Consider the following 13,926-nt stretch of genomic DNA (forward strand, 5'->3'; position numbering starts at 1 on the left):
TTTCCTAAATATGGAACTCAAACTGGGCATAGTTCTACAGTGAAAACACCATAAGAGAAGAAGATAGTAGGAGAATGTGGGCTCCTGTTTTCAGGATCTTTTCTTTATTATTGGGTATCTCATGCCCTTCCAGTTCTCTTAGCTGTGTTGGGGCTATATCTCTTCACTGGTCCTAACTACTATGGGCTTTGATAATCCTCTTTGGATACTGGCTTTCCCCCAGGCAGCACAATGAAACTGCCAGTTTAAAGAAGTTGACAAGGCTAGTTGGTGTGATGCATAGGAAAGAGTACAGGATAAAGGACAGGAAAATTCAAGTCTTGACGATACTATTTACTAGAAGAAACCTTGGAAGAGTCAACATCTCTACCAACTCTTTTTTAATTTTCTGGTTTGTAAAAGCAGCATAAGAATGATGCAATTGATTATATGAATCAAAGAGTATATGTAAAAACCTTTATAAAATTTAGTTGCTAAATAAATATTCTATTATTGTTATTATTATTATTGATACAAGGGTGTAAGCTCTCATTATCTCATTTATCTCACCACAGTCCTCAAACTATTAAAGATGTTCAACATTTCTTTAGAGAATGGAAAAACACTTAGACCAACTTCACAGTACACAACCTAGGTCGGAATAGCAAGGGCACACTCAGAAGCGTGCTGTGTAGATAACTGGATTGATCCAAGATGTTGGCCATTGGGAATACCCCTTTGCCCCTCATTTCTTTCTAAATAGTTAATAGTTGTGGCTGGAGCAGCACAGCGAGGGCAACTGGAGACCCTTCATAAATAGCACAGGAATGACTAAATGCTTTTTAAGTTCTAAAATTGGCTGAAGGGTAAATCAACATAAAATTTCCATCCCCACTGCCCCCAACAATCTGAACTTAATGAAACAAGACATTCTAGAATTGCAACCAAAAGGTATACCAAGAATTTAGAAATGGACTTTTTAATAAAAATCTTTATAAAATTAGCTTATTTCTATAAGGGATTAAATCCTTTGGTTTCTCACATACTATTAACCACCTTTTTTTTTTTTTTAAACCATATAGCCTAGTCCATATTTTAGTTTCCATCCAACCAAAATAAAGAAAATCCCATCCTTGATCATCCTAGTCTTAAACGATCTTCTGGATTTCTATTGCAATTATGTCAGCATAATGCTTTTGACCTTTATCCAAGCACTCCATATATTATGGTGTTTACTATTGCTTTAAGCTATTATTTTGTCTTTACATAGTTACTTAATATGTCTTTATACTTTCCTTCCAAAACAAGAATTTTAGCTTTTTAAAGAACTTGTTATTTCTGGTCCTCCACTGCTATCTGATATGATAGATACCACACAGTGCCATACTGCTAACAAAACAGAAACATGGGTCCCCGTTACCCTCTTGTTCTTAGCTTTTTAACCTGAAAATTTCATTTCTGACCTATTCACAAATTCTTGTCCCTATTCTTTATTGTTGCATCTTGCCCACAGAGCTAGACTGCTGGTTAACAGCTCAGAGCCAGACTACCACTTTCTAGTTTTATGACTTGTGATCATGAAATATTCTTGAGAGTAATGTGCACGCATACACTCTCTCTCTCTCACACACACACACACACTATCCTTAGACTAGTGCCTGGAATCATCATTTCAAATTTGAGGTCTTTGAAATTAGTGCTTCCTCTAGGTCTGACCTCTGGTTTTCCTTCTGGGCCAGTTGCTCATCATTTATATTATGAGTAAAAGCTTTTACATTCTGAGTAAAAGCTTCAGTTGGTATGACCCATCTCAAAAATGATACCTAACTTACAGACCTGCAGTGATAGTATAGCCATCAAGTGTGTCAATTCTGAACTGCCATAATCTATGACTCAAAACGGACACTTTGATTTTGTTGATCTGTCCTTGATTGAATCAATTCTTACCACCATCTAAATGGAGAAAAGTCATCTGAATATTTAAGAAAAAGTTAAAACCTTTCAGTGAAGAATAAAGCAAATTGTCATTGTGATCATTTAAGAAGTGACTGAATTATTTAAATGAATACTTTAAATTACTACACAGATAAACATTTTTAGACACTAAATGACCCCAACACAAGTATTTACACTTACTGTATTTTGATTTAGAAATTTTGTTTTTCTTTAAACAGAATGCTATCCCCCAAACAGCTGAAGGTCACATTAATTACCGTACCTAATTAGTTCTTATGTGTACATACATAAATTGTCATTTTAATTCTAAGTTGGAATGTATGTTATTTCCTGACAGAGATACAATGGGCTTTGATGTAAGCATTAAGCTGTATCTATAATATCTTTTCAATTACCCCGCTGCTGAATGGAAATGATCACTAGTGATCTGCCTCACCAGAAACCACGGTTGTTCACGTGTCAACACATTTTTTCAAGGTTATGCTTATGCAACTGACTATGGCAAAATAAGGAAGAGGCTCAAGAAGACTGTTAAAATATAAAGTGGGGAATGACAATAAATTTTATTTTAAGGTATACTGTATGAAATAAGCTTTCAAAGATTTTAAGATGTAAAAAAAGGAAATAATTTTTTAAGAGTACATCTATATAAGCTAAAACACCTTTTAAAACCTATTCACCTCATTGGTTTCACTAATCCCTTCTGAATTAAGTTTTTTATTCTTTAAATTTAGAGAGGACAAATTAATTACCCAGTGAAATATCAACTGGCAAAATGATTTGCACTGGCTATTTCCAAATCTAAATGTCTTCCTATGTATTTGTTATCGTACCATTTGAATTCAGGATGAAATTTTAAAAATTTGATAGGTAAATTTTTTTTGTGGGTTAACCTGAAATACAGGTAGTATGGAGTAGGTTTAATTCCCTTTGGCATCAAAAAATGAAGTATGAATGGAAGGACAACAAGTACATGTGAGGCGTTATTGATTTTAATATGCCTTGGTCAGATAAAAGCATTTTCTTTTATGAGACCTAAACCCAAAGTTTTAAGGGCAGACACTTCTTGCCGAGGCAATATACAGCCTGCCCCAGAATGAGTATGAGTGAGTTAATTAGGCAATTAGTTAGAATGAAAATGAGGCAGAAGGCTGGGGAATGCCAGAAAGTGTCATTTTCCATACTAATGCACAAATAACATATAAAAGAATTAGTATGATGCAACTTATTTATGCCAAGAATTCAAAACTCCTCGAAAGATTTATCAGTTGTCAGGGAAAATTTTAAAAATAGTGCTGATAGATTTTAGAACTATAGAAACATCAGAGATCAGACGGTGCAACTTCCATATTATTAAGAGGAGAAAAGTAAGGCACCATAACATATTAAATAACTGTCTTGAGATCATGTTTAATTCAAATAACAAATTAATTCAAATAAATTAATTCAAATCACAAAGTTCATTTTGGCCAAATACTACCTTTTAATAATTAGTTTGAGATGCAAATACTCAAAAATATGTAGCAAAACTGGATTGAAAGAGTCCTTTTAAAATTAAGAAATTCTGACAATGCCTTGGCCACAAAAACTTTAAAGTGAAGATAACTGTTCCTTAGTTTTCTCTAAAGATCTAAATTAAAAGGATCCTCTAAAGTGAAGATTATTTTCCTGGAGGTGATTTAGAAAACACAGGCCATAATTCTGGTTCTTAAGAGGAAAAAATAATAATCTTTTATTACATTTGGACAAGATTTTATTTTTTAGGAATCACTGCTTGGCTGTGAGTAGTTGTTGCTTGCTGAATATTATTCACACTTCCTCCCTCATAGCAAGCTCATGTGTAACAGTCTTAACTTGTGGGATGGGTTGGAACACTCCATTCTAGCCCAAGGTCCATAGGTCATTAGAAACCACAAATTCCTCCTCCCTAGGGAGTGTCAAGGGATGTGGTCTTTCCTATATCATTTTTCTATAATCTCCTCTAGTCTAAAATACAGTTTATGCCAGGAGCGCCTGGGTGGCTCAGTCGGTTAAAGCCTCTGCCTTCGGCTCAGGTCATGATCCTAGGGTTCTGGGATCGAGCCCCACATCAGGCTCTCTGCTCAGCAGGGAGCCTGCTTCCTCCTCTCTCTCTCTGCCTGCCTCTCTGCCTACTTGTGATCTCTGTCTGCCAAATAAATAAATAAAATCTTTTAAAAAAATAAAATAAAATACAGTTTATGTCAGTGAGCACCAGATTTAATATATTATAATAATACCTTACCTGGTAATTAATACTGACAGAAAAAATCTTTCCCAGATTGGCACCTATGGAATTTCAACTGTCTAGTTACAATGAGGCATAATGAAAGAATACATATTTCAAAGGTCTGATAGGAAGAAATTTTCCCCACGAGATGATTTTGATGGTCTAGAACAGGAGTTGATAAGCTTTTCCCTAAAAGGGTCAGATAATAAATATTTTGCATTATATGGTCCTGATAGAATATCAAACTGGCCTGCTGCTGCATCACGAAACCAGTTAAAAAATTATACATAAGTGAATGGGTATGGCTGCATGTTTCAATAAAACTTTACTTACAAAAACAAGTAGCAACCAGTTTGAACCACAGGTTACAGTTTGCAACCTCTTACGCAGAATTGATAATGATTCAAGAGAGTTTGGACCAAAATTTAAATTTTAATAAAATAACAGTTATGGCCTTCCCAGTGAAAATCACTACACTTGAAGATACCCAGTTGACCTGCCTTTTGCCTCAGACAAATTAAATATATTTTAAAATCTTTTCAGCTTTTCCTATTTACCTCTTCTTTGGATTGTACAAATTATAATGAAGATTTCTAGATTTATTAAAAAAAATTAGACAATTTTGGGGGCACCTTGGTAGCTCAGTTGGTTAAGCATCTGACTCTTGATTTCAGCTCAGGTCATGATCTCAGGGTGGTGAGATGAAGACTCAGATGGGGCTCCACGCTCAGCAGGGAGCATGCTTGAGATCCTCTCACTCCTTCTGCCCTTCCCTGGGCACGTGCACACGTGTGTGCTCACTCTTTCAAATAAATAAGTAAATCTTTGAATAAAACAGACTTTTATCAACTAAGGAAACACTTATAAGAGTTTGAGGCTACAAAACAGCAGCTTTTCAATTCTATGCTAACTATGAATGCAATGTAATAATTATTTTTTCTGGACTTAACAAGATAGATTTTACAGGATTAAAAAAAATCCCTACTACTTAGAATACTTAAAAGAAAGTCATTTTTATCACTGGACAGATCCATTATTAATCTGAATTATTTTCCTGGTTGATCATTTAAAAAGCTTCCTTATTTGCATATTTTGATTCCATACTAATTTTTGGTTATTATTATGAATTGGACTAAAATGTAAGTACTATGTATCCAACTTAATAAATAATTTAGTATGCAATTTCAGTGTAAATTATAATTCACTTAATTAGTGCATGTATGGGTAGCCCCTTTGTCCTACCAAAGATGTTCAGACCAGATGAATAGTATTTATAAAATTTGATGATATCTCTATTGATTTAAGGAAAACTGGTAAATGGCATTTAAAAGTAAAACATTTTCTTGTTATAATTCTAATTCTTGTGTAATTTTAGTTCTAATTCTTTGTAAATTTGTAATACCTAAAAGGACTGGCTAACTGATTAAAAACTTACTGACTTCAGATACACAGAAAAAGCAACAATATCCACTATGGTTATATATGATTCTCCTACATCTTATACTGTAGGACAAGTTATTTGATATAAGTTAAGTCATATCAAAAAGTTATTTGAATTGATTTTTCATTCTGTATTTCACTATCTTTTAAAAGTAAAGACTAAAGGGAAAGGTGTAGGGAAAAGAGTCTTCATTTCAACCTTTGAGAGAATTTGGTAAGGGTAAGATGATGTCAAAGGAAAAATTGTTTAGGACAAAAGACATATAAAGACAGGAACTAACACAACATTAGACTTCTTCCTTCAAAGATTTCTGAAAACTTCAAAAGGGGAAGATTACTTCACAGACTGGAATGTAAGCCCAGTTGGAACTAAGGTCTATAGGGCTTTTGAGGTGTCTAATGCTAAAAATCTCAAGTTGACTCTAGTTAAAAAAAGCTGGAGAGGAGAAAGGAAAATTTTTGTTCTGGAAAAGTGTTCTTCTCTGATGCAAATAGAAATCCATCTTACAAAGGAAGAAGTAGAGATGAGTTGCCCTAATTTAGTCTTTTGGAAAGAGACAAGAAGATTATGAATTTGCTAAAAAACTTTTGTTTCTTCTATGACTTTATAAGCTATGAGATATCTTATTTTTTGTGAAAAATTTCCAAGCCCAAAGATATTCATACAAATTAACTTGAAATACTGAAATCCAGTTTTGGAAAGAAGAAGAGTATAGAGAATCTGAATTTTTAAAAAGTTATATAAAAAAGAGGTCTAGTCATTAGTTGGTGCTCCATTTCAGATATTTTACCCATTTTCCTTTTTTATAGCTTTTCTGTTTGAAGAGATGGAAACATTCAAATATTAAAAGTATTCCACAATGTGTTATAAAAACAACTCCCAAATCCCTAAGTGGAAGTAATAAACTTCCTACTACCATACTGATTAAATCAGTTCTAATCTTCTGTGACTCTAGTAATAAGAATGGAATAAACTTTTAGAATCACACTGTAAACTTCAGAAGAAAGAGAATGCCAAATATTAATCTGAAAAGCACATTTCTCATTAGCAAAGGAGTCTCTGGGTTTTTTTTTTCCTTCATAATGCAGTGAAAATGATAAAAATCATAGCACATATTACTGAGTCCTTATGTAAGCTGTTCTATTTTATTATATGTTTATTATTAGGGACAATTCTGTAAGGAGGTATTGCATTTATTTCCCTTACCACATATAGGAACAAGCATAAGGAAGTTGAACTTTGGTACAAATAGAATCAAATGTTCTCATTTTGTTGTTATTTAATGAATGTTTCTACATGTGAGAACTGGTTTATCTAATACAAATGAATACTAATTCTTTAATAGGGTTTGTAAGAACACACAGATTAAATCGACAGAGTTCATTGTCAATCCTCTTCAAGAGTTAATTTGCTCACATAGGGACCAGATAACTCCTAGAAAGGCATTTCTTGCTCTCTTATCTTAAACATTTCTTATGGCAGCCACGTGACTCTTTTTGATGGGAAAGTAACAGAATTTTCAATTTTTTTAAGAAAAATCTTCCATTTTGATAAAAAATACTACTCTAAAATAATGTTATGAATGGGTTTGCTTGGTTCTATAATCTCTTGTTCCCATTTAGAGTGCAAGTAAAGATTGGTCATATATTATTAGACAATTGAAAATAAGCATTTTGGGGAGGCATATGGAAATAGCAATTTTCTGGGAATATATTACTTCCTAAAAAGTCAACAATTTTTGGCCCATAGTTTTCTCTTTAGAAGGTGAGGAACCTATCGGGAATTTATTTAGGTGAAACTGCTTTTAAAAACACCTGCAAAACATGCACAAAAATTTAATCCCATACAAAATGCGCCTATGAGTGGATAATTCACCTGGAAAGCTTAATTAGCAATTTTTACTCAGCTGAAAAATTCTCCTTTGTTGAAACTAATGGTAGCTATTGAGGGGGAAGAATGTTCTTTTTATCATATCAAATTTGACTTCAAATTAACAGTGTAGAATTAAGTTGGTGTCACGTGCTTTTACTGTACTCCTAGCCTTATACTTAACTGCTTACTGAAGGGCAATCTTACATTTTCTATTTAGTTTGCCATTTGACCACCAATTGAGTTTAGATATCATGTGTCAGATTTCCTCATACACACACTGTTTCATGCTTTATATTTTTATTACATATTACATAACACGCATGGTAAATGCTAATGTTTATATTACATATTTATACCTAATATTATATCTTATATCATCCTTAAATATATTACTTCTGTAATATATTTAATGTTATACCAAACATAGATAAAAGATAAAATATTATAAGAAAATTTATCCTATAACTTATCATGTTCCATATTAGAATATGCTTATTACAGAGATAACATCTTACGTGTTTCTTATCTTGGGTATTACTTAAGATGAAAAGATTTGCTGAAAAGACTACAAATCAAGTTTCACCTACTATTTTCAGCCACTGCTCAAACTTATACCTTAATAAGACCACACTGCAGTGAAGTGACATTTATTTTGTAAAGCTTCAATATGTATTCTGAATTCTTTGAAATATATTCTGAATTATGTTACTGAAATGGAACTATGACAGAAGAAGCTTAATTTGCTAACTGTGCTGGAAACTACTAGAACCACAGTAGTGTTAACATAGAAGGCCTAAAGGGAGTATGTAAATTTCAACAACTAGTGTAAGAAATTAACAAACTTATGGCAAAAAAAGAAAAATAAAAAAAACCTAAAAATCTAAAACTGCCTATTTTTTTCATGAGATAATTACGCTGGAAATGCTATAGGTCATTTCTAGGAGTCTAGCAAGAGGTTATTCAGTGTTGCTTTTTGTTGACAGATGGAATTTATGTTCAAAGATATCAAAATATATAATTATATCAGAAAAAGAATCTTGGAGATTCTTAAATTAGATGACAAAGGACATTTTAACTATTTTAAAATGTCATGTTTGACTTTCATGCATGAAAGTCAAAGTTTCAGTTTATGGAAGCACAAAGTAAAACCCTTCAGGGGGAATACTTACTCTTTTCTGTTCTTTCACATACTCTATCAATTCGTCTCTTGTTCTCTTCACTGCCTCTTCCACAGCCTTTTCACTTCGCTTTTGCTCTTCTATTATTGCTGCCCTAACAGTTTCCTGTTTGTGGGAGGAAGGAAAAAAAGTCAGGGAGGTATGCATTAGGACATGTTTGTGTCCATTTCATATAAACTTCAAACTCCTCTGCCATGGGTTCAGTTCATTCCAAAGTGTATCTTTAACCTGGAATAAGAATTTGCAAAATCTTTTAGGACGTTAGAGATTCCACAGAATTCATTTTTCTAAACTGAGTGAAAGGGAAAAGGAATGGAATAAGCCATTTATTGCAGGGAGCGCCTGACAGACTCCAATGGCTTCCTTACCAACCTTTCATTTGATGTTTACATGATTGATTGCCTTCCTGTACTTTGCACTATCCACATAAGACTTCCAACTTGTGTTTATTCTTCCAAGAACACCCTAATGCTCTAGCTGTTTTATTCACGTTTAATTTTCCCATCATACAGTAATCAAGTGTGGTCTGGGTGAAGATTTACAGCTAGTTTGGTCCTTCTGCCAGGTTAAGATGTTGAGAGCTGGACACCATGCATAAGAGGTAAAAATTCCACCCTGTGTGCTAATATTTGACATGAGGAATCTGGGGAAAAAAGTGGTACTTCCTATTTTACTGAAATTGTAATCAAGTACCTTGGAGATTTCGGAATTTCGGATAGGGAGGAAAAAAGGCTAAAATTCTGAAAAACAAGTACAACGCTTTTCAGAAAGTATACTTTCTGCTAACATAGCATATCATGGATTGGATGAATGCCACGAAATAAACTTCTTTAACTTGCACTTATCTATATAGGCAGCATCCTTCTTTTCAGGTGACCAGTTAGAAAATGCCTTGAAATTTTGTGGGAGTATTTGCTTCATTCTGTTAGTCTTGAGGACTCTTTACTTTGTAGCGAATGCTTACTTTTGTTATTTTTTCCCCAATTATTTTAGATATGTGCATATAACCCAGGAAATATGAAATAATATAAAGAATTTCCAGTTGTGGATACATTTACTGCAGAAAATTTGAAAATGCAGAAAATTATGAACACAAAACAATATACACACATCATCACACTTGGGTATAAAGAAGGAAGGGCTCAAACTTTACATACTATTTTCTAACTGGTATTTTACACTTAAAATATATTTTGAATACTTTAACCCATGATACATTCCTTCATAATATGATTTATATTCCATTGCATGGATATGCAAGAATTTATTTTATCAGTACTTATTTATGTGTTAGGTTATGGTTGTTTTTAATAAAATAAAGCAGTGCTAAGCATCCATATATGTATTTTTGTGGTGCATGTTAGATATTTCTGTAGATGATTTCAAGAAGTAGAATCATTTTGGCCAAAGTATGTAATTTTTGAGTTCTCTTGTAGCTTCTGACCTTGTGTACACATTTTTGTTCAATAAGCAGTCCATGGAAGTGGCTGTTTTCTTACATCCTAGATTATATTTAGTCCCATTAGTGTTGTTGTTTTTATAAAAGATTTTATTTATTTATTTTGAGAGAGAGAGAGAGAGACATAGCAAGGAAGGGAACACAAGCAGGGGGAGTGGGAGAGGGAGAAGCAGGTTTCCTGCTAGCGAGGAGCCCGATGCAGGTCTCGATCCCAGGATCCTGGGATCATGACCTGAGCCAAAGGCAGACACTTAATGACTCAGCCACCCAGGCGCCCCAGAGTCCCATTAGTTCTTTAAACCTTCACTTATTTGAGGGAGAATGACATCTATTCTATATTTTAAAATATATATATATTTTTATATATATTTATAAATATATTTATATATATTAAATATAATATATATTTAATATATATAATATATAGATATATAATATATAATATATAGATTATATAATATATTATATAACTATAATGTATAGTTATATAATATATTATATAATTATATATAATATATATTTAATATATATTTTTATATTTTTAAAATATATATTTTAAAATATATTCTATATTTTAAAAAGATTATTATCTGGTATTCAGCATGTCTCATAGAAATATTAGGAACATACATATCATGTTTTATCATCTGCCTGATCATATCTCCTCATTCCACTTCAATACTGGTATGCTCGTAAGTTTTTTGGGGTTCATTTTTAAAACAGACAACGAAGTCACAAATCTGCTAATTCCTATAATGGCAGTAACTTTGAAAAATGGTTACCATTTTATCTTCAACCACTGAATATATTAAGCTTTAGTTCCATTGATAAAATAATAGAGCGCTGTTGTTCCCTTAATTATTTGTAAAGATTAAAGCTGAAAACCTATGAAGACAAAAATGAGAACCAATAAAATTATTTAAACTAAAATCACCTACTGTTAGAATTCTTACTGGTTTCACATTAATTTGAACTTTGAAAATTTTCTTATTTTGGAAAGGCAAAATATATTACTCAGCCCCTGAAATATAACACATTAATAGTACTAGAGTAGAGAATGGGTAAATCAAAAGTATAAAATTATTCACATCAGTTCAGGTCAGGTTTTGCCAATAGTTGAGTTATAACATCCTAAGCTTTCAGAGCTTCTGGAATTTTAGAACTGTAGATAAGAACTGTAGACCTGGTTTATTTGAATGTAAAAGACAAATCCATGTCACACTAAATATCAACCAGAATTTCTATGTAGCAAGGGTCATACCAGTAAATGTGACCAGACTTGTTTGAAAGCAAACACCTCAATTTAAACAAAAGGGATATATCCAGAAAAAACATGAAGAATTAGCTAACCTGTTCTTTCATTGGCTTTTGGGGGGTGTATAGTTTATTATCTGTTCAATCCACATTTTTGAGGATCCTCTTTGCTTTCTGAGCTGATAAAGAACCATTTTCAAAAAAAGTTCCTTAATTCAACTCTCCTCTCCAGTTGAAAATTCGGTGACAGTCAAGGTTGTGAAATCCATCCTTAAAAAATACTTGCCAATAAATACATTCCTCTGACTATAATATAAAATGTAAAGGTTAAGCCATCCATTTTCTAACCAGACCAAATTCTGAATTAGTTGGGAATTAGTGAATTTTATGTGTAAGTATACAAAGTGTCTGTGAATGTCTGCCTAGATGTTTTGTTTCCCTATGAGACATGCGGATTGGTCTAAGATAAAATATACCTCACAGGGAATGAAGATTTGCCACCAGTGAATATATTCAAATAGGCGATTATAATGAGTATTTTCCAGAATATTTTAGGAATGGTTATGCCACTGAAACGTGGTATATTCTCTAAGACAGGTTTCTCAGCCTCAGAACGATTGGTAATTCTTCGCTGGGAGGTGTGGGGGGATGTCCTGGGGTGAGCAGCATCTCTGACCTCTACTCACTAGATTGCCACCAGCTGAGAACCACCACTGTAAGGCCAATAGTTTGGAGGGACATCCATTTGCATATATGTTGCGATCTGTCAAAATATATGTTATGTTTCTCATCCTATCTTAAATATTTTTATCTAAAATATATGCAATAAAAAATAGGATCTCTGCAAGAAATCATATCCAAATGATTACACAGCTAGTTTTTAAATGTGGAAAAAAGAGTTCTATATACTAATTTCTTTAAAAACTGAATGATTAGGAATCAGTTTCTATGCTATAACAATTAAATACATCATGATGAATATCATTTAGGGCTAAAGGTTTATGCGACATTTTATTTAAGACTTTTAATTTCTCCTTATTGCTCAGAAGTATAGCTATGCTTTAGTTTCCATTAACCTACCATACATTTCAGAAATTGTAGGATCATGAACTAATAAATGATCTGCGGTGTTTGTTCTTTTTCAGGGTACTTTAGTTAAGGATTATAAACACAGTCAAATTATTTATGGAACAAATTTCAGCGATCAACTCAATCCTGGTTTGTGGGCTATAAACCATAGTTATCAGAAATTCCTGGGGCAACTGTGTGTTTCTTTCTTTTTTTTTTATTAATACACAATATGCATATTTCATAATTATAGATTACTTAAAATGTTGCACATGGTTGTGAAAATGTACCTTAGAAAATGAGTGTTTGAATCATGAGTCAAGTCAAGCTGCCTTACTGTTAGTAAAATTGAGACTTCCACTCCTATACAAATTTATGAGTTCAAACTACAGTTCCATCAGTGCTTCTTAGACATTGATGCAAACAAAAATGTCTATATTTCAAAATCCAATTACTGTGCAGTTAAGAAACTTTCACCCAACTTTCAACTGAAAGTAATTAACCTACATTGTAGTGATATGCTCAATGTAAAATATTAATAGAATAACCTAATTCTATAATGTAATGAATATGCTCAATTAAAATCATATGCTCATTGACAATATCAATATTTGATAGTACCTACCTGCATTAGGCATTTTTAAAGATGATATATGTAGAATCTCATAACATATCAGCATTAATGAGTTTTTAGCCATTTTTCATGATAGGTGTATCTCACTCTGAACCACAATTAAGCAAAATGTTATCTTCACCAAGGAAAATCCTATTGTCACTGGATTTATGTTATTAACAAATATTATTGGGGCATGTGGATGGCTAAGTTGGTTAAGTGTCTGACTCTCAGTTTTTGGCTCAGGTCATGATCTCAGGATCCTGAGATCAAGTCCTGTGTCAGGCTCCATGCTCAGTGGGAAGTCTGCTTGAGATTCTCTGCCTCTGCATCTCCCCCTGCTCAAGCGCTCTCTCTAAAATAAATAATCATTAGATTTTGAATTTAATCAATAAAATTTATAAAGTTTTTACCCTCTTGTTAAGTAAGCACCTACATAATATTCTTGATTAAGCCTTGATAGGCCATAAACCCTGTAACTATTACTATATGATCCTCTACAGAGAAAGACTGTCAATCCCTGATTAAGGTCATGATTCTCCAAGTCGGCCACCTGGGCTGGACTCAACTGTACAGTACTGTTAGTCTTGGCTGGGGTCTTCCATGCACATGAAGTCAACTGTTGGGGCTGATGTGGCTGCCACTACTGAGTAGCCTCAGGTAGGAAGGCTTGTTTCTCCTTCTTGTGCTCTCCCAAGCTCTAGCAGACTAGCTCAGGCATTGTTACCTAGCATCTGGACAGAGTTGTCAAAGAATGTCTTCTGATGATCCTATGTTACTTCAGCCACATTATACTGGCCTGAGTGAATAAGCATTATGAACTGATTCCCAAATTCTTATCTAATTGTCCAAACATCA

General features: G+C 33.1%; 1 protein-coding gene across 3 annotated transcripts in view; it reads right to left on the bottom strand.

Moving 5' to 3' along the window:
* The window catches only part of CCDC91 (coiled-coil domain containing 91), a 361,761-nt gene that overhangs the window by 90,375 nt on the left and 257,460 nt on the right, over window positions 1–13,926 (bottom strand). For all 3 annotated transcript variants that reach the window (XM_059402736.1, XM_059402735.1, XM_059402734.1), the window contains exon 12: window positions 8,666–8,779. In XM_059402736.1, the coding sequence (XP_059258719.1) occupies window positions 8,666–8,779 (114 nt within the window). The remainder of the gene's footprint in view (window positions 1–8,665; window positions 8,780–13,926) is intronic.

This window comes from Mustela nigripes, chromosome 6 (assembly GCF_022355385.1).
Source record: "Mustela nigripes isolate SB6536 chromosome 6, MUSNIG.SB6536, whole genome shotgun sequence".
Lineage (NCBI taxonomy): Eukaryota > Metazoa > Chordata > Mammalia > Carnivora > Mustelidae > Mustela > Mustela nigripes.